The sequence below is a fragment of the Coregonus clupeaformis genome, chromosome 1 (assembly GCF_020615455.1).
Source record: "Coregonus clupeaformis isolate EN_2021a chromosome 1, ASM2061545v1, whole genome shotgun sequence".
Classification (NCBI taxonomy): Eukaryota; Metazoa; Chordata; class Actinopteri; order Salmoniformes; family Salmonidae; genus Coregonus; species Coregonus clupeaformis.
Genome location: NC_059192.1, coordinates 80,305,716 through 80,329,005, shown reverse-complemented (window position 1 = coordinate 80,329,005; position 23,290 = coordinate 80,305,716). Strand labels below are relative to the sequence as shown.

General features: G+C 44.0%; 1 protein-coding gene across 7 annotated transcripts; it reads right to left on the bottom strand.

Moving 5' to 3' along the window:
* Positions 1-6,427: 6,427 nt before the first annotated feature.
* Positions 6,428-17,610, bottom strand: LOC121574873 (SMC5-SMC6 complex localization factor protein 2). 7 transcript variants are annotated; one of them, XM_041887559.2, is made up of 16 exons: positions 17,471-17,610; positions 16,163-16,191; positions 14,847-15,373; positions 14,483-14,540; positions 13,753-13,924; positions 11,843-13,406; positions 11,370-11,449; positions 10,974-11,096; positions 10,639-10,806; positions 10,401-10,503; positions 9,969-10,198; positions 9,625-9,889; positions 7,980-8,309; positions 7,511-7,675; positions 7,332-7,400; positions 6,428-7,114 (listed from the first exon to the last, which is right to left on the bottom strand). In XM_041887559.2, the coding sequence occupies exons 3-16, from the start codon at positions 15,303-15,305 to the stop codon at positions 6,581-6,583; spliced, it is 4,320 nt and encodes a 1,439-aa protein (XP_041743493.1). In that variant the 5' UTR covers positions 15,306-15,373; positions 16,163-16,191; positions 17,471-17,610; the 3' UTR covers positions 6,428-6,580. The 7 variants fall into 7 exon arrangements, with proteins under 7 accessions (XP_041743493.1, XP_041743469.1, XP_041743478.1 ...); XM_041887535.2 differs by lacking the exon at positions 17,471-17,610 and adding an exon at positions 16,552-16,959; XM_041887544.1 differs by lacking the exon at positions 17,471-17,610 and adding an exon at positions 16,806-16,929.
* Positions 17,611-23,290: the final 5,680 nt, after the last annotated feature.

Genomic DNA, 23,290 nt, shown 5'->3' with positions numbered 1-23,290 from the left:
TATTGGTCGCCACACACCTCATTAAATGTAATCAACCAGATCAAGTCCACCTGAAAGAGGTGGGCTACCCCTTTATTGAATAGTTTATCATCTTGCAAATCTAATTAGAGTGACCTACTATTGGAGGCATTCATGTTATTATGGAGAATTGAGAGACTGGGTGTAGTAGTGAGATTCTGCTGGGTCCCAGCCCATTCAGGTGTGGAAGGGAATTAAATTGTAGAACAGATAGCCAAAAGAGCTTTAAAACGAGATATAATTGATATTAATGTTCCACTGGGTAGAGGTGAGGCCACATGTAAGATCAGAGCCTTTTTGATAGATGTGTGGCAGAAGAGATGGGACTCTGAGCCCAAGGGGCAGCATTTATATGCCCTACAAAGAAAGGTCGGTGAGCCAAGATTCAAAGGTCAGATTAGGAAGGAAGAGGTGGTGTTTGCTTGATTGCGTCTAGGACATTGTACATTGAACTCGTCAATACATCTGGTTGGCAAGCATGTGAATGGTTTGTGTCTGGAGTGTATGGCCAATGAAACGGTGGAGCATCTGTTGTTATATTGTTGTATGTTGAAGAGAGGGAACGATTGTAGGGTCATTGAGGTTGGAAGGGATTTGGGGAATGGGGGAGGGTCTATTAGACATTAGTAGGGCTCTTTTTTATTTTCTCAGAAGTACTGAGTTAGGTAGGAGGATTTAGAAATGTGGAGCTAATGTTGTATACCGTGATTGCCCACACACTCCAGCAAAGTAGGTGGCGGCATGCACCTTTGACATTTGTTTGCTGACCACCATTATCATATGGTTGTGGGTTTGATTCCCACGGGGGGCCAGTCTGAAAAATACAAAAAATAATGTATGCACTCACTAACTGTAAGTCGCTCTGGATAAGAGCGTCTGCTAAATGACTAAAATTTATAAAATGTATAAAATGAAATAAATTCATTAGGCCCTTTCACATGACTGGGTAGGGGTGCAGCCATGGGTGGGCTTGGGAGGGCATAGGCCCACCCACTTGGGAGCCAGGCCCAGCCAATCAGAATTATTTATTTTCCCACAAAAGGGCGTTATTACAGACAGAAATACTCCTCAGTTTCATCAGCTGTCTGGTGGCTGGTCTCAAACGATGCCGCAGTTGAAGAAGCCGGATGTGAAGGTCCTGGGCTGGCTTAGTTACATGTGGTCTGCGGTTGTGATGCCAGATGTACGTACTGCCAAATTCTCTAAAACAACATTGGAGGTGGCTTATGGTAGAGAAATTAACATTAAATTCTCTGGCAATAGCTTTGGTGGACATTCCTGCAGTCAACATGCCAATTGCACACGCCCTTAACTTGAGACATCTGACATTGTGTTGTGACAAAACTGCACATTTTAGAGTGGACTTTTGTCCCCAGCATGAGGTGCACCTGTGTAATGATCATGCTGTTTAATCAGCTTCTTGATATGCCACACCTGTCACGTGGATGGATTATCTTGGCAAATGAGAAATGCTCACTAACAGGGATGTACAATTTGTGCACAATTTGAGAGAGAAGCTTTTTGTGTGTATGGAACATTTCTGGGATGTTTTATTTCAGCTCATGAAACATGGGACCAACACTTGTTGCGTTTATATTTTTGTTCAGTATAGAAGATGAACCCTAGAGATGTTACTGACAGTGAGTATTGTCTGCATGTGTGTGGCAGTATAATTGTATCCTTTTAGTATGTATATATTGTTTGTATTTACCCTGTATATTAACTATTAGTACGGTGTGAGATTTAGCGTGCTAATTGAATGCTTTATTCAAAGCCCATTTTTGTTGCCATATACAATTTTATGTATATATGCGCGTATATATACACTTACCTTATTGAGCCTGTGCAACTGCTTTATACTAACATTGGGCGCGTTCCACATTGCCGCTAACTTTAAAGGCGAGATTGACTAATCTACAAATGACCTTGCATCAAATAACTACTCTATTTGTAGATTGGTCAAATCGGTCGCAATTTACCAATGATACATCACGGTTTTGACGCTCTCGAACACGGCCATTGTCTTGTTTCTGTTTGTACCTTAGTTTAACCATCTGGAATCTGTTACCCGAACACCATCAATGAAGCCGTAAAGACCAAAGAAAAACCTGTTTTAATAAAGACCGAGGCTACGGAGTTCTCCCCCACCCCGTCCCTCAGGGAACTTATTTGTGAAAACAAAAGGATACAAATCATTATTTTACACGCATTCAAGTTTCTCTTTACTCACCCTCTTCTGAACCCTCAACCAAATTTGAGCGACATGATGTAGTTTCATGTTTCTGAACAGTTGAGATTAAAACTGTCGATTTTGAACGAACCAGAGCGATTTAACAGTTAGTGAGTGTGTCGTAGTAAATATAAAATGTTATAGATTGATCTGAGCAAGAGGTTGTGCAAGACAAATTGTGTTAGGAGCTTGTTTGCAATAAATGTTCTGTGTCATGTGTCTGATACTAACAGTGTGTTAGTTGTCTGTGCATAACATTTTAGTAGCGAACAAAGAACAGAACACCAGATGGCCTAATCTGGCCTAGGAATGCGATAATAGGACAACACCCCCTCTCCGGCCATAAACCACCAGATACTCCCCACCACTTTCCCTTGACACACATCAATATTTCACTTTCACACACACTCATTCTCATGCCTCACGAGTTCTTTGACACACACAGACATTTCACTGTGGACGCACACTCATTCTCCACTCCCCTGTCTACTGGTCGGGTGCCAAGGGCAGAGGACTCTGCCGTGCACCAATGGGGCTTCTGCTCTGGACAGAGCAGACCCGCCTCCTACGCCTCGGGAACCAATCAAGGGACTAGAAGAAGGACCCCTTCCTTTATGTTACATTGTATAAAGTAATGCTGTAAACTCTGTTTATTATCCTTTCTCAACTGTCTCCTTAAGAGGCAATTGGTTGGGTCCATGCATGTAGCTTGAGCAGTACCAGCTATCTCTGTTTTAATAAACTGCCTTTTGCTTAAGCAAATTCCTCTCTGTCTAGCGTCGTTGGTTTTGTACTTCCTCTCCAATTATGTGTTCACCAACAAGTGCATACATTTTCATACTGGTCCCCCGTGGAAATCGAACCCACAACCCTGGCGTTACACGCGCCATACTCTACCAACTGAGCTACACGGGACTGCGTGTATATATAGCAGCATGTAGGCTAATTCCCCTCCTGACATAATATGAAATCGCTTGACTGTCTGCGTATGTTTACTTTGATTACTGTCAACAGACAGTTTGTTTGATCAAGCGGCAGCAGTGTTAAAGTGAGTGAGCACTGAGCAGGAGCTGAAAGGGCTCGGAGGGGGAAGCGTGCAGCGTATCCTGCCCATCACAAATCTCTTTAATCCAAAAACTTCCGGGTTCCAGACAATTCAGAACCGCAGCCACTGCATTTAATAAATTGGTCAAAGGCTACCCGCTCTCTCACCTTGTGGTGTTACAGATGCACCCGTTGTGTTACCTCCCACCTCTTACCAGTTGCTTTGAGCAATTTTTTTATGGTGCCGAAACCCAGGAGTTATTGACACAATGGAGGGGGGAAGCAGACCTAACAGAAAAAGGAACCCGCCTGCCTATCTTCAACACTGTCACAGCCCAGGCCCTCCAAGCGTCATTCCAGGCCATCCCAGCCTCCCCAGATGATCACATAACCCCCCTCCCCCCAGAGACCAGTTCGCACCCCGAGTGGGGGTAGATCAAACCAATCCTACGGATGAGATCCCACAATCCCCCAGTCCCATTGATCCCAGCGGCCTACAGGATTCACCCATCATCCGCTACCTCGCCACCTTATGACCTGATCCGACCCAGGAGCTGCAGTACAGGACACAAAGTCAAGTCTACATATACTGGACAGACCCACAACCTCAATGGTATTTTAGAACCCCAGTAGCCAGTGTGCCCCCCAGAATCCCTCCATTGGCAATCCTGGCTCCCAGAACCAAAGTAAATGTTCTGGTCCTCCAAGCCGCCACTCAAGTGGCTATCCAGAAAGCCCAAGCGGCCTCCCAAGCCCACTTGTATCCCTTTATGTATATATTGTTTGTATTTACCCTGTATAATTACTATTAGTACTGTGTGATTTAGTGCTACACGTGGTCTGCGGTTGTGAGGCTGGTTGGACGTACTGCCAAATTCTCTAAAATGATGTTGGAGGCAGCTTAAGGTAGAGATATTAACATTACATTCTCTGGCAGCAGCTCTGGTGGACATTCCTGCAGTCAGCCCTCAAAACTTGAGACATCTGTGGCATTGTGTTGTGACAACTGCATGTTTTAGTGGCATTTTATTGTCCCCAGCACAAGGTGCACTTGTGTAATGGTCATGCTGTTTAATCAGCTTCTTGATATGCCACACCTGTCAGGTGGATGGATTATCTTGGCAAAGGAGAAATGCTCACTAGCAGGGATGTAAACACATTTGTGCATAACATTTGAGAGAAATAAGCTTTTTGTACGTATGGAACATTTCTGGGATCTTTTATTTCAGCTCATGAAACATGGGACCAACACTTTACACATTGCATTTATATTTTTGTTCAGTCAGCCTGCCCTTCAAGTACAACTAAAAAGGCTTTGGTTGAATAATTATTTAAGCCATATTAAAAAAATATAATGAATTCATTATTTGTAGTCATTCTATGGTATTAACGTTGGCTGACAAAAATAACCAGAGGGGTTCTAAAAACAGAAATAACCTCGATTGAGTGCAAACTAAAATAGAAAACAAGTGCAAATAGTAAAAGTAATTAACAGAACTGCCTCAGTTTCTATGGATAGGATTTGTCTTTTGCATTGTGCAACAAAGTGCATGAAAAATGTGACGTTTCTTCACTTGAAGAGATGTACCTGAGAAAGTCGAACACGTAAACAGTTTGGTTGCGTTCCAAATGGCACCCTATTACCTGGTCAAAAGGAGTGAATAGGGAATACAGTCGTGGTCAAAAGTTGAGAATGACACATTCATTTTCAAAGTCTGCTGCCTCAGTTTTTATGATGGCAATTTCCATATACTCCAGAATGTTATGAAGAGTGATCAGATGAATTGCAATTAATTACAAAGTCCCTCTTTGCCATGAAAATGAACTTAATCCCCAAAACACATTTCCACTGCATTTCAGCCCTGCCACAAAAGGACCAGCTGCCATCATGTCAGTGATTCTCTCGTTAACACAGGTGAGAGTGTTGACGAGGACAAGGCTGGAGATCACTCTGTCATGCTGATTGAGTTAGAATAACAGACTGGAAGCTTTAAAAGGAGGGTGGTGCTTGAAATCGTTGTTCTTCCTCTGTTAACCATGGTTACCTGCAAGGAAACGCGTGCCGGCATCATTGCTTTGCACAAAAAGGGCTTCACAGGCAAGGATATTGCTGCTAGTAAGATTGCACCTAAATCAACCATTTTATTGGATCATCAAGAACTTCAAGGAGAGGTTCAATTGTTTTGAAAAAGGCTTCAGGGCGCCCAAGAAAGTTCAGCAAGCGCCAGGACCGTCTCCTAAAGTTGATTCAGCTGCGGGATCGGGGCACCTCCAGTGCAGAGCTTGCTCAGGAATGGCAGCAGGCAGGTGTGAGTGCATCTGCATGCACAGTGAGGCGGATACTTTTGTAGGATGGCCTGGTGTCAAGGACAGTGAGGAAGCCACTTCTCTCCAGGAAAAACATCAGGGACAGACTGATATTCTGCAAAAGGTACAGGGATTGGACTGCTGAGGACTCAGGTAAAGTCATTTTCTCTGATGAATCCCCTTTGATTGTTTGGGACATCTGGAAAAAAGCTTGTCTGGAGAAGACAAGGTGAGCGCTACCAGCAGTCCTGTGTCATGCCAACAGTAAAGCATCCTGAGACCATTCATGTGTGGGGTTGCTTCTCAGCCAAGGGAGTGGACTCACTCACAATTTTGCCTAAGAACACAGCCATGAATAAAGAATGGTACCAACACATCCTCCGAGAGCAACTTCCCCCAACCATCCAAGAACAGTTTGGTGACGAACAATGCCTTTTCCAGCATGATGGAGCACCTTGCCATAAGGCAAAAGTGATAACTAAGTGGCTCGGGGAACAAAACATCAACATTTTGGGTCCATGGCCAGGAAACTCCCCAGACCTTAATCCCATTGAGAACTTGGTCAATCCTCAAAAGGCGGGTGGACAAACAAAAACCCACAAATTCTGACAAACTCCAAGCATTGATTATGCAAGAATGGGCTGCCATCTGTCAGGGTGTGGCCCAGAGGTTAATTGACAGCATGCCAGAGCGGATTGCAGAGGTCTTGAAAAAGAAGGGTCAACACCGCAAATATTGACTCTTTGCATAAACTTAATGTAATTGTCAATAAAAGCCTTTGACACTTATGGAATGCTTGTAATTATACTTCAGTATACCATAGTAACATCTGACAAAAATATCTAAAAACACTGAAGCAGCAAACTTTGTGAAGACCAATACTTGTGTCATTCTCAAAACTTCTGACCACGAGTGTAGGTTGCCATTTTGGATTCAGTCAGTCTACAGTCTAGATGACAGTTGGTCTAGACAGGTATAATTCTATATGGATGCAGCCGGGTTGTCTTCCATTGCAGTCTTCTTCTCTCGGCTTCTCTCAGTCTCCCTTCGTTCTACACGTTTCTCCTTCATCTCTGAATCCTCTAAATTGCCTCTCTCCCCAGTCTTTCCTTCAGTCTGTCCTTTCCTTCCCTCCTCCACCGCTGCTTCCCTCTTTTCTGTGACTCTCTCCTCCGCTTTTACTTCTCTCCGTTCTTCCTCCATGTCCTCCATCTTTGGTTCCTCTAACGTTAGTTCCATCCTCTCCTCCTCCATCTTTAGGAATTTCTCCTCCTCTTCTGGAATCTCCTTGGCAAAGTATTTTTCTGGTGTCCTCTCCTCATTCTCTTCGTCTTCCTCCATGGCCAAAGCCTTTTCTGCAATCCTCTCCTCCTCTCCTTCCACCACTTTCCCCTCTTCTTCCTCCAACTCCATGACCGTCTCCTCATCTTCTCTCTCCCTGTGGGAGTGTTTGCTCTCCTGGCTGCTGCTCACTGCGTCCTCAGGCAGAGGCTGCCAGTAGTCATACAGTTTACCCTGGAGGCAACAGACATATTACATGACTATAAAACACATCACATTGCTATCAAACATTAACTACTACAGCCTACCCCGGAGGGAAAAAAACATACATTATTACAACAGTTTTACTCTGCAATACCATAGTTTACCCTGGCAGTACTTCCCAGCACTATATAGAACACCTCTAGCTATGTCTTTATGTACTGTAGCTATACATCTCTCTATGGTCTACCTGGAGAGGCCTGGTTCTCTGGACCAGCACCTGCCACTTGGTGTAGATCCTGGCTACAAAGTCCTTCACCTGGAGAGGGGGGAGGGTTAAGAGCAGTTTAACCAGAGAGATCATATCGTTAATGGATTTGTGGGTTACAGTTCCATAGAAATGTCTATATGGAAGGAATGACCACATACCTTGCTCCTGTACAGCATCTTCTCACTCTCCCTGATGTCACACTTGATGTGTTTCTCCAGCTCAGCACACAGCAACAACAACTGGTTCTTCTGGTCCGGAGGGAAGAACTCAAAGTTGGTGGCTTCGTTAGCCAGGGCCAGGAGGCTGTAGCAGAGGTAGTAAGCCTGAAAACAACATGTTCATTAGGCGCCAAACAGAAGTAAACTGACTGAATCAGGGAGGGACTACTTGGACTTTTGGTCCAATAAACAAATATTTCAGTTGAAACTACTGTTCATTGTGTGACCTAATGAACACAACCCTAGTACTCCTTTACATGGACAACAACAGGGGTGTACTCATTAGGAACCAGACGGAAGCAAACAAACCTAAGCGGGGCGGGACTAGCTGCTGCACTTGTCCAATAAGAAACACTTGTTTTGTTGCAAAATGACCCTTATATACCCTGGTGAATAACTATTTGCTGACCTGCTGGTCCAGGGAGGCACAGTCCTCTTCTTCCTCCTCCTCTTCCCCCTCTCTGTGTGGGTTGTGACTCCTCCTGAAGGAGGTGGCCAGGCCCCGGAGGAGTGAGGAGGGGCGCATGCGGGGGAGGTACTGACGCAGGTCTGACAGCTGGAACTCTGTGTTGGAGGGCCTGTAAGTGCATCGGTTGTTCAACAGCTTGGAGATGGCCGACACACTGAGGTGTCTCCTGAGTTGCTTGCCGCGCATGTTGTCTGGCAGTAGCTGGACCAGCCACCGCAGGTTGTGGTGGTCATCACTCAGGTTAATCAGCGACATGCAGATCCTGGGCAGCTACAGGACAAAACAGGAGATAGACCAACATCAGACAGGAGAAAAACACAAAAGTGACACAAGTTTACCTAGCAAAGGAGAGAAATAAATAATACATAAAAATGGTGACATTTTCTTGCTTTAGGAGGGGAACTCCACCACTTTAACCTCACTCATTATCGCCAGTGTCTACATGTGAAAATGGTGCATGTCTACATTCAGCAGTTAAAAAAAGGTCCTAAGAAAAGTTCACCAAAAAAAATGGCAGTGTCAGAAATCTGTCTTGCCTACTACTTACTAAAACTACATGCTGTGTACTTATCATACAACAGCCTACTACTTACTAAAACTACATGCTGTGTACTTATCATACAACATAGGCTACTACTTACTAAAACTACATGCTGTGTACTTATCATACAACATAGGCTACTACTTACAACGTATTGTTTAGTGAAATCGAAAGCAGTAAGCAACTAATATCAACATACAAGGCTCATCCATTCTGAGAATGCGTCAAAATGTGCAATTGCATTGATTCCCACCATTCGTTCATTTTGGTACACCTTGTGATTATCAGCTGTTGTCAATCACAAGTGGGTCTGGAAAGAATTATCTTCCTCCATAGTGTGCAGCAAATTCTACTAGATGAAAAGCCGAAAAGAGTATGACATCCTGGAATTTAAAGCACTCAAAATTGTACATACTATAAAAACGTTCTATTTTTGCATTCCCAAAATGCCTACTATTTAGAATGCAATTCCGGGTATTCTATTTAGAACGCAATGCTTTCTAGCCAGAGGGAGGGCATATCCCTGCTCCCCGTGTCACCACGAGTTTTTAATATGTTTTTACTTTTGACGACATCATATGAAACTTTTTTACTTTGGGCTCAATTCAATCTGTAGCGCTGAAGAGCTGCGCTACAGCGCGATATAAATGTAAAAAGTAACGTTCCCACGTTAGCGGAGGCTGCATTCACGGTAAACAATACATATGTCAGCTCAATCGGAAATTACCTTTACATTTCGATCGCGCTGTTTCGCTGAACTTCAGCGATACCGATTGAATCGAGCTCTATCTTTTTTTACTAGAAAAACAGATGTGCCGTTTTCACATGTATGGCGCTGGAAATAATGAATACCAAGTTGAAAAGTGGTGGAATTGCCCTTTAAGTGTTCATCTTAATTAGACAGTGGACACAGGCAAGTTAGAGATTCAGTTAGAAAGGCTGAGGCAGGACTGAACCCACAACCATCAGGGGTTGTACATAACTGCTTTCTACTGGGCTACGCAGGCGCCACATAAGAAATAAATGAATGGTTGACAAACTGACCATGATGTCCCAGTCCCTGATGCTGTTGATCAGGTTGCGCAGTAGGGAGCGGAGGTGCTCAGTGGGCTGGAGGGCGAGCTGCGTGTCCAGGCCCACTCTGCTCACCACCGACAGGAGTAACAACAGGTCTCTGTCACTGTAGGCCCGCGGGCACAACGATGTACACTGAGACAGGTACTTGATGACGCTATCAAAGTTGTGTTCAGGGAAAGTGCTGAGCTCCTTCTTACTGGGCAGGCTCTCTGTGCGGATCTGGATGCCCTCTCTATACAGACAAACACACACAGGTAGTTATCAGTCTATCATCACATTTTTATGAACAAAGTTTTTATTGACACACTTACAGCAGGTCTCCCTCTGTGAAGGAGGGTTGTAGGGTCTCCAGGGGGAACAGGGTGACGAAGGGAACACCCATGTTCATGAAGACCAGGGTCACGTCTCCAACACTGGGCACCCACACCTCGAAGCGCTCACTCTTATTCAGCACTATGTGTTCAGCAGCGGAGCAGGCAATATCTTTGAGGGCCTTTAGTACCTGATGACAGATCAGCTTGTCTGAGTGGACTGACACCATCTACAGGAGGGAGAGAAAGATAGACTTTTGACTGTCTTTCTTTAATAAGCCATCCTCATTTGATTAAACGAGAGAGAGAGCTAGCGAGACAAAAGGAGAAAGACTGATCCATCCATTGATCAATACATTTAATTCAAGCAATTATTCAAACAAATCAATTTGTCTAGCTTAGGGGTAGGTAAAAGGGGATGTGGAATAGTACCTGGAAGAGCCAACGGGCCACCTGGGGAGGGCAGGGGGAGGAGCGGTAGGCTCTCTGGATCAGCTCGGAACTGACATGGGACCTGAACTGGTCTGGAGTGGACCTGCGAGACACCGAGGGGGAGGGAGAGAGAAAAAAATTAGGGTGATGGGAACAAAAGAGGTTAGAACTAAACATTGAACGGCCTCTCTTTCAGCCTGTTCACACACTCTCTCTCTCACACACAAAAATGTCTTACCAGAGTAGTGTTTTCTGTGCGGTGTCCCGAGGGGTGACGTTACAGTGTCTCAACTGCAGTGTGTGTTGGCTGAAGAGACGGCCAAAGTTGTCCAGGCTGAACATCGCTTCGCCGGGGTGCAGGTCCCGGATGGCGCTGGACACCACAGAGAAACGCTGCAGGAACTCCCTGGGCGGAGAACAATGTGGGAATGTGGTAATTTCACCCCTCCCCTGTGGTCTCCCAACTATCATCCTCCTGTGTTGTTACTTTTGTTTGTGTGAGATGGCCTCTTCTATGTTCTCGGTGCTCTCCTACTCTGCATTTAGGTGTGTGTTAAGCGTTTGTGCAGTTACCTCTGCTGATGGGAGATGGCCGCCTCCATGTTCTCTGTGCTCTCATCCTCCTCCTCCTCCTCCGCCAGTCTCAGCAGGTTCTCCTCACAGGACAGACGCAGCTTGGTCTCCAGCTCCTTAGACCTTGGGGGAATAACCATGACATAGCACACATTATTATGACATAATACTCATACGATATGACATAGAAGTCTTGTTTAAGCAATGCAGAGACCTCTCCATCTCCTTAGACAAGGGGGGTGGGGACAACAAGGACAGAACCATGTCAGGTCTCATAGCAATGCGTCTTGTCACAATGGCACATTGTAATGTTAAAGCAATGCAATGATTTCGCCATCTCCTCGACCCACATGGAGAAAATAGCACTTATGATAGTCACGTATGATAAAGCAATACCTTTGAATGCTCTCCTTTTCCTTCAGCATCTCATCCAGGTTGTTCCTGTAACTCGTGGGTTTTGTTTTAGACGACACAGGCTGCCAGAGAGAACACATGAACGTCATCAACTACTTTAGACTGAGTTCATACTAGAGTAACACACTGTAGCATTGTTAGTGACGACTTGGGATTTATAGTCCAATATTTTACGGCACCTCAAATTAGTAATTTGAACTTTTCTAACCTTCTACTGTAAGTTACAACTAAATACAACCAAACAAATTACATGCTAGAAAGTAGCTGCTGACAGACGGGTTTTAGTTGCTACACTGCACATTTAGGAAATTTACAATAAGTAAATACACATTTAAACAATAAAAAAATAATCTTGAGTCCCAAATGGCACCCTATTCCCCATGTAGAGCATTACTTTTGACCAGGGTCCATATGGACACCATTTGTAACACTGCCCTAAGAAAGTAGCCTATTACCAGCTGGCTGTGGTGTTGGGGCACCACGGGGGTGCTGGGTGCAGTGAAGGTTCCTTTCTCTGGGGTGTCTGGGGGCCGGGTGGTACGGTCCAGGATCTGCTGCAGGGATGGCAGCTCGTCCTCACTGCTGCTGCTGCTGCTGGCCTGGGATGGCTCCAACTCTAGGCCCAGGTCGAGGCCCAGCTCCACATCCAGAGGGTCCTCCTCCAGAAATGTCAGACTCTTCTGGGAATTGTCTATCTTGCTTCTTTTTTCTCCTGCCGCAAGTAACGGTAAACTCTTCTGGTCTCCTTCCTTCCTCTTTTCACCCTCCTTTCCTTTTCGGTCCAGGGGTGAGGTGGGAGAAGGGAGGAGGGGAGAGCTGAGTCTGGCTTTGAAGTCTGTAGTCTCTGTGTTAAACAACTCGTCCTTACACAAGGATGAGGACTTTGCAGAGGCTGAGAGGGGGATAGCTTTCAGGCCAGAGGACTCATTCTTGAGGTTGGCATGCTCATCCATAGGTGACTCCAACCCTGCTAAAGGAATACCAGGAGATCTGGGTCCTGCCTCTGTCTTAACGGACTCATCCGCAAACAGTCTAACAGCGGGAAAAGCAGGACTCGTTTTCAGTTCTGACGCCACATCCTCCATCGTAACAGACTCCTCCTTAGGGGATGAGGGCTTCCCTGAGGAAATGCTGGTCTTGTACGAGCCAGTCTCTAATTTAGTCAAGTCAGTCCCGCACGACTCCAGCCTTAAAAAAGAGGGAGAGTAGATGTTAGGGCCCAGGACTAGTTTACAGGGGTCCATTGCAGCTACCTTACAGGGAAAGATATTGGGGCCAGAGATTCCCTCCGAGGGGGAGATTTGGGGGATTTCTCTAGGACTTGTTACAGAGGTGGGCCACAGTCTTTTACTAGCACCACAGACTGTAGCCGACACACCAGACACAGGAACCTTGTTGTGTACAGAGGGCGACCCGTCTCCTCTCTGGGGACTGGGGGAAAAGGTCATCACTGCTCTAGACAGGCTAGAGGTTATGGGGTCAGGGGTGAAAAGGTCATTCAGGTCATCCAACAAGGCCGACGTTCCCCGGGGGCGAGTGACTTTTCGGTTCTGTGCCAATCTGAGACGGCGCAGAGAACTAGAGCAGCTCGAGTATGAGCTTTGAGACCTCGAGACGGGTTTGGGGGTTCTTCGGTCGGTGCGACCTGTCGGTTCTTCTCCTCTACTCTCTCGCGCTCTTGCTCTGCCCTCTTTCTCTCTGCTGCATTCTGCTCTACTAGCACTTTTGACATGCAGGTTCGCTGGGTGGCCGGATTGGAGATTACTACCACTATAAACAGATTGGTGATTCATTCCACTGTATCTACACTGAGGGTTGCTATTCTCCCTCACACTGTTCCTGCATGGCGTTTGTCCTTGGTTGTTAAAGAGCTGCCTCGCAGGCTTGGGTGTTGGGAGTGGAGAGGTAGGGACAGTCTCCATCCCTCCCGTCTTCTTAGGGGTGAGGCGCTCCTTCAAACTCAGAATAGGACCTGAGTTCAGACTGTTTTTCATGAAGACTTTCTTCAGGTAGGATGGGCTGGGGGGGTATTTACAACAGAGCGTTTAGCCATCACAAACCAGACTTTACAGACTAAATAGACAATAAAATATCACAAATAGTAAGACTTCCAGCTTTTCAATCGTTATTTCAATTGATGATATATTCATTGATTCTTGTCAAATATAACTTAGAAATGCCTTATGAGCTTAGTTAGTACAATTATCTAACTTATCATAACCCAAAATATAAGGCTGGCTTACTCCATTGACGGTCTTTCTGTAATAATTTTCAGCAAGAACACTTCATGCAAAGTTAACCCTAATAGTAATTGCCCGAAGGGGACAAATCAAGTTGTGTTGAATTGAATGTCTACCCCTCTCACCTGGCTGTTCCATAGGGTTGGTGACTGGTACAGATAGGGGCTGGGCCTGTGCCTGGGCTATTATCCTCTGGACGCAGTCTCTTATTAGCCATTTCCTCTCCTCTTCCACCACCGTTTCTCTCCTCCGAGTCTGGTTGTCTGCGTCTCTTCAGAGACAGGGATGTGGTGCCTCCTGGTGCGAGAAAACAGCATCAACAACTACATTCACAATGAATAGAATAGTTCAAAAAGTAAAATACTATAGAATGAGAGTAAGTGGGTTTTTCAAGGCCCTTCAATAGATGTGAAAACGTCAAAATGACATTTTCATAAAACGAGGGGAAACTATATTTTTTGGCACTATGAATAAATTAACAGAGGGTGAATTGTGATAACTACTTTCTCAAGTCCTTTAACACACATTACAATAAACAGAGGCCCACTACATTACAAATCTATTTTTCCATTAGCTAACTGGTGCATTTCACGCTAAGTTAGCCGGAATTTGCATGGTTTACTACTCTCAACAAGTCATTAGTCAAATGACAGAGGCGGCATCGGAAACTACTATACATGTCTGCATCAGCATTGTTACTGTATAAAAACAATATGGAAACATAATATGGAGATGGTTACCCTATTGATTTGTTTATAGACTACATTTACACAGGTTCAGTAATCTATTCAGCAATCTAAACTAAGAGGTCTAGGATGTGCTCGTTATTTTACATTAGTTAAGTATAATTTGTACCTGAAGTGAACGGTTTGCTAGTGGGAGTGGTTCCTCTGTGGTCCAGGGAACCACCACTCTGTGGAAAGACAAACAGAACCAAACATTTTAGTCATTTAGCAGACACTCTTATCCAGAGCGACTTACAGTAGTGAGTACATACGTTTGCGTACTTGTCCCCTGTGGGAATCGAACCCACAACCCTGGCGTTGCAAGCACCATGCTCTACCAACTGAGCCAATATCAACATCAGTAGCTGGGTTTCCATTCAATTGGCGACAGATTTTCATGCAAATATTCTAAGATTATAGTCTATGTGTTCGAATCTGCTGCTGACACCAAGTGTCGGGATCAATAAAGTATCAATCGATCTTTATCCATCTACCTGCTGTGGAGTGACAGGGCTGTGCATGGTGTATGACAGTGGACCACCATTCCTCATTGTGTCCTTCCTGTCGTCTCCTGCTGTGTACTGGGGGTTAGATTGGAGGGGCTGGGCAGCAAACAGAGGTCTAGAGCTTCCAACATCACTGTTGCCCGTTCCCGTACCACCCCGTGGGTCAAAGGTCATACTCCTAGAGGGGTTAGGGGTTACAGGGCTGTGGGAAGGCTGTATCTTCCTGGTGAGGGGGTTTGTTAAGTTGGCCTGGCCATCCTTGGCTTCACCCCCACCCCCAGAGGCTCGGTGGTGCACCCCTGGCAGTTGGGGAGGGTGAGGATGGGGTCTAGGAGAGGGCTTGGCCCTCATTGGGTCCAGTTTGGGGCTGGTCAAGGGTAGCACCCACTTTGGCAGGGGGTGTGTGTTGGGGTTGGACAGGCATCCGGGGGGCTGAGAGGGTTTCATGGGGGTCACCTGAAGGGAGGCGGCGGCCGGGGAGGGTTTGGGACTAGGCAACCCCAGAGGGATGACGTCTTTGATTGCAAACACAGGAAGAAGAAAGATACAGGTGTGAGCAAATAAACCTGCAGAGATATAACCCAGCACCATATGGATGAACCATCCCCTCCCATTGCACCGCAAGTTTGCTGAAAGGAAAAATGCACACTGTATTAATGCAGGTTAACAGCCCGAAAGCATTTCTTGGCCCACCACTCTACGAAGGGCAAAAAGATACTATATATTGTTTAATAATAACTCAAATCAAGTATTTTCAGAATACAGGGCAAGTAAGCGAGTAATAGTTTTGAGTTTGAGCCCAGAAGAATCATGTAAGCTATGTAGTTCATTATGGTTATTGTGCCGAGCGGTCAAACAAAATCCACACAGACAGAGAGACACAGACAGAGAGACAAAGAAACAGACACACCCACACTACGCAGTATCAGCCAGGGTTGACGCAGTTCAAGGGTTAGGGTAAGCATAACACCAAACGACACAACAATTAAGCATTATGCTATAGCCTGTTAGTGCTCCAAGCCACAACCCAATACAAACACATAAAATCTATTTTTCTCACCCGCATTGGTGAGGTACTGCCTAAGGCTACTCATCATTCTATATAAAGTATGATCTCACTCCGTTACATTAGCACGGGACAACGCCTGAGGCAGTCACATGAAGCAAAAGGCACCACAGTCATCTGTATGTAGTGAAATCATGTGGGTTTCACAACAATATTTCAGTGTGTGTTTGTATATAGATAGTCTCCCCGAGTCATAAGTTCAGTGTCGTTTCATCAGTTGTCAAAATCTGAAACTCACCAGTACTGTAATTGCAGTCTGTAATTGATCTGTAACAAAATACAAAAGTCAGTCGAGAAGTTATTCCCCAAAAAACTCAGGTTCAACATTATGCTGTGTTTTAGTCAATTAAAACAAAGAAAATCGCATACAACAAATCATTCATACAATGGAAATAACAACTTTGCCTTGGCAAAGTAGATGGGTTACACCTGTCAATCATACACTGGTTAAGTGTACTCGAAACCGGTCAAACCTGTCTCGCTCACATACTTGTATAGTAATTAGGCCACTGATAGTAAATTGGCTAGTTAGCCTAATTGACAATAACACACGAGTCAACCTGTCCGTTTGCTGAAAGTCGATATGTATTAAGTCTACAAAGCAATTTGTCTCACTCGTTAACTTACCTTGATTCTTTCTGAAGCATTTTTTAAAATCGTCTACAACGCAACACATTTATGGGTTGTTAACTTGCTACTCTAGCAACCAAATATTCTGTCGACTTGTATTATAGAGCTATCTAGTGTAGCTAGCTAGCGTTCCACTAGCTAGGTAACGTTACATAGCTACCAATGTTAATTAAACTTCTGCCAGGAACATCTAGCTAGCTGTTCAACCTAGCTAGCAGTTCACACATCTGTATGTGATATGACTAACTTACCTAGCTAGTAGTACCTAGTTATCAATAACAAGCCAAGAAGATTTGACAAGCTTACAATGGTTAGCTTGGTGGCTAGTTTGTTGCACAGTACCGTCACAGATAGAACCATGAGGCAGATGTTTCACCGGATGTATACATCTGAAGCATCCGGTTGGCGTTTCAACTCACCACCATATATGCTGATGAGAGGAAACACAGTGGCCAACAGTGGGAGAAGATGTAGCGAGATTGATTTTGGCCGACCTTGTACAACATTTCTCATCGATGAAACATTTGATCTCAATACAGTTTTTATTTTCCCAAAACTACCTGTTTCGAACACAGTGGGCTAAGTTTAGTAGACTTTACCCTTTGCCAAAGTTTATAAAAATTGCGTTGTTTAGAAGGAGTGCAAGTTCCAAATGAGTTATTGCACACGTGCACTTAAGAGTAGGCGGTCCCTAACGGAAATATGCAAATACAAGCTAGAACGCGCCAATAGGATCACGCTAGCTCGTGTTTGGCTCTGCCCACCTCCTTGCTTGTTCTGCCCACTATGATTAATGTGCTCCCATTGGAAAGGACAGGTAGTGGTCTATCTTTTGTTAGTTATAAACAATCCTTGGTACCGTTAAGTGTTAGGTAGATAGCTAGCTATATCTTCTGGAATGCAGTTAGTTTCTTACCTCCAGATTGTATTTTTCTCATTATGACAGAACAAGTTAACATTTAAACTTACTTCGCTATGTATTTGTTTCCCTATCAGACTATCAATAAGGATATTTTCCTTGCTTTCACTCTCCCGCCAGCATTAAAGTCACAGTAGTTATCACGATACCCACCATTTTTGATGATTTACACAACGGGTGGGTCTAATCCTGAAAGCTGATTGGTTAAAACCGCATTTCAGCCAGTGTCTATTCCACAAGTTACCACCGGTGAAATCTATTACATTAAAATGCCTATTTACTCTGTTCCATCTGCAGCAAGGCAATTTATAAACTTGATCTCGACTATAAAAAGCATCTAGACATTCTCACATTTCTTTTCGACTAATATTTCATTTTCAACAGCGGAGATTTGTATAAACCTTGCTGTCTGTTTCTCAGACATTTGCAACATTGTTTCAATATTCTAATTTGATCTACAGCTGTTGCATAGTAAAGCATGTGTCAGGGGTCGGATGACACAGACAGGCAGGCAGCTTTTCTCAGCCAGTCGAAATCATGAATCAGCATCATATTTATGGATATATACAATGACATATCAATAGAAAACAGGTAAACCGAAACGAAGTGCAGCTAGTTTGCAGTCTTTCCAGCTTTAGTTTGACGTGATTGCGTTAGCTGTGTTGTTGGCTAGCTCCTCTGACCAACAGTGTCCTGACGAGAGAGCACATTTTATATGCCAGGTGAAATCGCGCATTGTTATGGATGTTTCCAAATAAATGTCACTAGTGTTGATGATCACAAGTTTACTGGAGAACTGAGACCAAGTAGAGACTTTGGACAGGGTGGATATGGTACAATAAAAGCAGTTTATTCAGAGGTAAAGATATCTGGAATCGCGTGCACGGACTCGTTCGTCAAACTCTTAGGGAGCTATCTGAAGAGAGCCCCGAAACATTGTGTGCAGACATTTTATGCAATGAATGAAGTAGGTTGAATCTAGTAGTTCTGATCTTCTGATTGGTCCTGATGAGTTGGGCGAGGTCCCCTCCAGGCTAGTGTCACTGTTGCATTGGCTCTGAGTCGGGTTCTCTGTCTTCAAATGTTCAGCCTAAAGGAGGGGATTTTGTGTGTGTGTGTGTGTGTGTGTGTGTTTAACAGTGATGATGATGTGTGTGTGTGTGTGTTATCAGTGATGATGTGTGTGTGTGTGTGTGTGTGTGTCCTCAGAGCAAGAACTCGTGAGTTGGAAGAACTGAGAGGCCTATGGCGTGGGTGTTGTCCTTGGCCACCTGCTGACAAGGCTGACAAGATAGGACCCTTTTGTCCATTGTTATTGGGTAGGAACAGAACTTATAACCAGCTCCTGACCTAAATAGATCTTAGCACAACATTTTACTCAACATATCATATTCCATATTGACTATAACAAATATATTTACTACGACACTAGGAAACAGCTTAAACAAATACAGCTACTTGTTATTCTGGCTGCCACTGTGGTCAAAAGTTTTGAGAATATCACAAGTATTGGTCTTCACAAAGTTCGCTGCTTCAGTGTTAGGAGATATTTTTGTCAGATGTTACTATGGTATACTGAAGTATAATTACAAGCATTCCATAAGTGTCAAAGGCTTTTATTGACAATTACATTAAGTTTATGCAAAGCGTCAATATTTGCAGTGTTGACCCTTCTTTTTCAAGACCTCTGCAATCAGCCCTGGCATGCTGTCAATTAACTTCTGGGCCACATCCTGAATGATGGCAGCCCATTTTTGCATAATCAATGCTTGGAGTTTGTGTTTTTTTTTTGTCCACCTGCCTCTTGAGGATTGACCAAGTTCTCAATGGGATTAAGGTCTGGGGAGTTTCCTGGCCATGGACCCAAAATGTTGATGTTTTGTTCCCCGAGCCACTTAGTTATCACTTTTGCCTTATGGCAAGGTGCTCCATCAACTGGAAAAGGCATAGGTCGTCATCAAACTGTTCTTGGATGGTTGGGAGAAGTTGCTCTTGGAGGATGTGTTGATACCATTCTTTATTCATGGCTGTGTTCTTATGCAAAATTGTGAGTGAGCCCCACTCCCTTGGCTGAGAAGCAACCCCACACATGAATGGTCTCAGGATGCTTTACTGTTGGCATGACACAGGACTGACGGTAGCGCTCACCTTGTCTTCTCCGGACAAGGTGTTTTCCGGATGCCCCAAACAATCGGAAAGGATATTCATCAGAGAAAATGACTTTACCCCAGTCCTCAGCAGTCCAATCCCTGTACCTTTTGCAGAATATCAGTCTGTCCCTGATGTTTTTCCTGGAGAGAAGTGGCTTCTTCGCTGCCCTTCTTGACACCAGGCCATCCTCCAAAAGTCTTCGCCTCACTGTGCGTGCAGATGCACTCACACCTGCCTGCTGCCATTCCTGAGCAAGCTCTGCACTGGTGGTGCCCTGATCCCGCAGCTGAATCAACTTTAGGAGACGGTCCTGGCGCTTGCTGGACTTTCTTGGGCGCCCTGACGCCTTCTTCACAACAATTGAACCTCTCTCCTTGAAGTTCTTGATGATCCGATAAATGGTTGATTTAGGTGCAATCTTACTAGCAGCAATATCCTTGTCTGTGAAGCCCTTTTTGTGCAAAGCAATGATGACAGCATGTGTTTCCTTGCAGGTAACCATGGTTAACCATGTCCTGTGTAGCTCAGTTGGTAGAGCATGGCGCTTGCAACGCCAGGGTTGTGGGTTCGATTCCCACGAGGGGCCAGTATGAAAAATGAATGCACTCACTAACTGTAAGTCGCTCTGGATAAGAGCGTCTGCTAAATGACTCAAATGTAAAATGTTAACAGAGGAAGAACAACGATTTCAAGCACCACCCTCCTTTTAAAGCTTCCAGTCTGTTATTCTAACTCAATCAGCATGACAGAGTGATCTCCAGCCTTGTCCTCGTCAACACTCTCACTTGTGTTAACGAGAGAATCACTGACATTATGGCAGTCAGTCCTTTTGTGGCAGGCCTGAAATGCAGTGGAAATGTTTTTTGGGGATTAAGTTCATTTTCATGGCAAAGAGGGACTTTGCAATTCATTGCAATTCATCTGATCACTCTTCATGACATTCTGGAGTATATGCAAATTGCCATCATCAAAACTGAGGCAGCAGACTTTGTGAAAATTTGTATTTGTGTCATTCTCTAAATTTTTGACCACGACTGTAAATTAGCCGTAGCAAGGGATAAAAATGTTGCCAGCCAGTATGGCAATGGAACATTTCGAACGAACGACTGGGTCGTCCATAGATACAGAACAAAAAGACTTGACGACTGGGTTGCTTCTCTGGCAACCGAACCGATAGAACGAACGACCAGCCGGCTTGGGTAGCAACTATATCAGGACTATATCTTGTGGAAAGATGCAATATACTGAACAAAAATATAAACCCAACATGCAACAATTTCAAAGATTTTGCTGTGTTACAGTTCATATAAGGAAATCAGTCAATTGAAATAAATTCATTAGGCCCTAATCTATGGATTTCACATGCCTGGGCAGTCATTAGGAGTCAGGCCCACCCACTGGGGAGCCAAGCCCAGCCAATCAAAATAGGTTTTTCCCCACAAAAGGGCTTTATTACAAACAGAAATACTCCTCAGCACCCCACTCTCCCCCTCTGACGATCCCGCAGGTGAAGAAGCCGGATGTGGAGGTCCTAGGCTGGTGTGGTTACACGTGGTCTGCGGTTGTGAGGCCAGTTGGACGTACTGCCAAATTCTCTAAAATGGCTAATGGTAGAGAAAGTAACATTTAATTATCTGGAAACAGCTCTGGTGGACATTCCTGCATTCAGCATGCCAATTGTACACATGCCATTTTAGAGTGGCCTTTTATTTTACTTCTGCTCTTTTTTTCTCAACACTTTTTTTGTTGTTGTTTTATTTTTACTTTTTTTGTTAAAATAAATGCACTGTTGGTTAAGGGCTGTAAGTAAGCATTTCACTGTAATGTCTGCACCTGTTGTATTCGGCGCATGTGACCAATAAAATTTGATTTGATTTGATTTGATTGTCTCCAGCACAAGGTACACCTGTGTAATGATGATGCTGTTTAATCAGCTTCTTGATATGCCACACCTATCAGGTGGATGAATTATCTTGACAAAGGGTAAAATACTCACTAACAGGGATGTAAACAGATTTTTGCACTACATTTTAGAGAAATAAGGTTTTTGTGCATATGGAAAATGTCTGGGATTTTTTTATTTCAGCTCATGAAACATGGGACCATTATGTTGCGTTTATATTTTTGTTCAGTGTAGTATGAATAAATTAATCAAAATAAAGTTAATGAAAATATGTAAATCATTATTTGAATATGTTGGTAACCCGTATAAAAGTCATAACGCCCTCGAAGCCAGTGTTTGGAGGAGATATTGGCACGGTTTGCCAGCTCTCGACAACAACACCCGTGCCAATATATCCTCCAAACACCGGCTTTTCTGGCATTATCACTTAAATGTGCACGTTCAGTAGCCAAACGTTGTCGAATAGAGCCTATACATGATTCCTTGTTCTAAATAACATAGTTCTATCAGAACGTTACAAAAAAAAACATGGTCCTGCTGAACACGACCGTGGGGTGTATTCATTAACTCTTGCAACGGAAACCGTTGAGCGTTTAAGAACCAAACGGAAGCAAACAGAGCGAAACGGGGAGGGACCCACCTGAATTTGTCCTATAGAAACTCTTGTTTTCGTTGCAAAACGTTTTGTAACAGATTCGGGGTAATGAATAAACCCCATGTGTGAAATTCATACTAAACCAATCATTCGATTTCTATAATAAAAAGGTACAAACTGACCGAATCCATGTTTTTACCCCCATACATTTATTGGTTCAGCACAGGCTTCAGTGCTGTATATTTAAAAAGTGCATTGCAATGAACCCTAATAACATTTATTCCAAAGATCTTATTTTCAGTCACAAGATTGGCAACAATGTCATAAGAGAAAGCCTTGGGAATGGGTGGGGAAGGATAGAACAGGCATATCCTATAGGAACAGGTACCTACAGTGCAGTTTCCCCAGTTAGAGGGGTCTAGCAGCATACAGGGTAGCAAAAGTAAACTTATAGTAGAATGCGTGTTTCACCATGAAGCCTATTCATTGGTTGTGGAATGCTCAAAGTTGCAGATAAAAATGTAATGTATAGAATGGAATCAGCTCACTTGGACATGGAAGAAGAGAGTTGGTCTGTTGTGTGCAATCTATGAATGTTTAGCCCTGAATGCCAACGATGCTGGCTAAAGCAGAAACAGACTGACGTTGCAGGTACCAAACATTTGATCCCATTTACAAAACAGTAGCCATGTTCCACAATACTCCACAGGAAATGGGATGGAAAGATGTCACACAGCAGTACTAGACATGTACACGACACACAGAAGTACCATCCAAGGCAAGGGGGCAGAGGAGAAAGAGGTATTCAGTCTCTGCCATAGCTCTCGAAGGAGATGGAAGCCGTCTTCCAGCTACTGATAGAGTGGTTTTACAGTGAATTGTACGACCACAGACAGAGCACAGTGGAAAATAAAAGAACCAGTACAACCTTGTGTTTAGTGTAAATATTCATTCTATCTTTCTGTATTTTCCACTGCGTTTCCCCTATTCTCCCATTTTGTGGTTTTAACAGTTTGTTAATTTGCTATGATAGTGAAACAACTAGCTGGACCCTTTTTTCTGTAGAACTGTTTACGTTTTCAAGTGCAAATATTATTCTATAACATCTAAATATATACTATTTTCTAGCGAGACTAGGAAGTATGGTAACGCAAGACTAAATATTTTC

Excerpts from the sequence above, each read along its gene's own strand:
- LOC121574873 (XM_041887525.2), bottom strand. The coding sequence starts at position 15,449 with ATGGTGCTGGGTTATATCTCTGCAGGTTTATTTGCTCACACCTGTATC. Across the intron at positions 14,541-14,846 it reads GCCCTGTCACTCCACAGCAG|AGTGGTGGTTCCCTGGACCA; the intron begins GTAGATGGATAA and ends GTCTTTCCACAG. Across the intron at positions 13,407-13,752 it reads CAACCCTATGGAACAGCCAG|CCCATCCTACCTGAAGAAAG; the intron begins GTGAGAGGGGTA and ends ATACCCCCCCAG.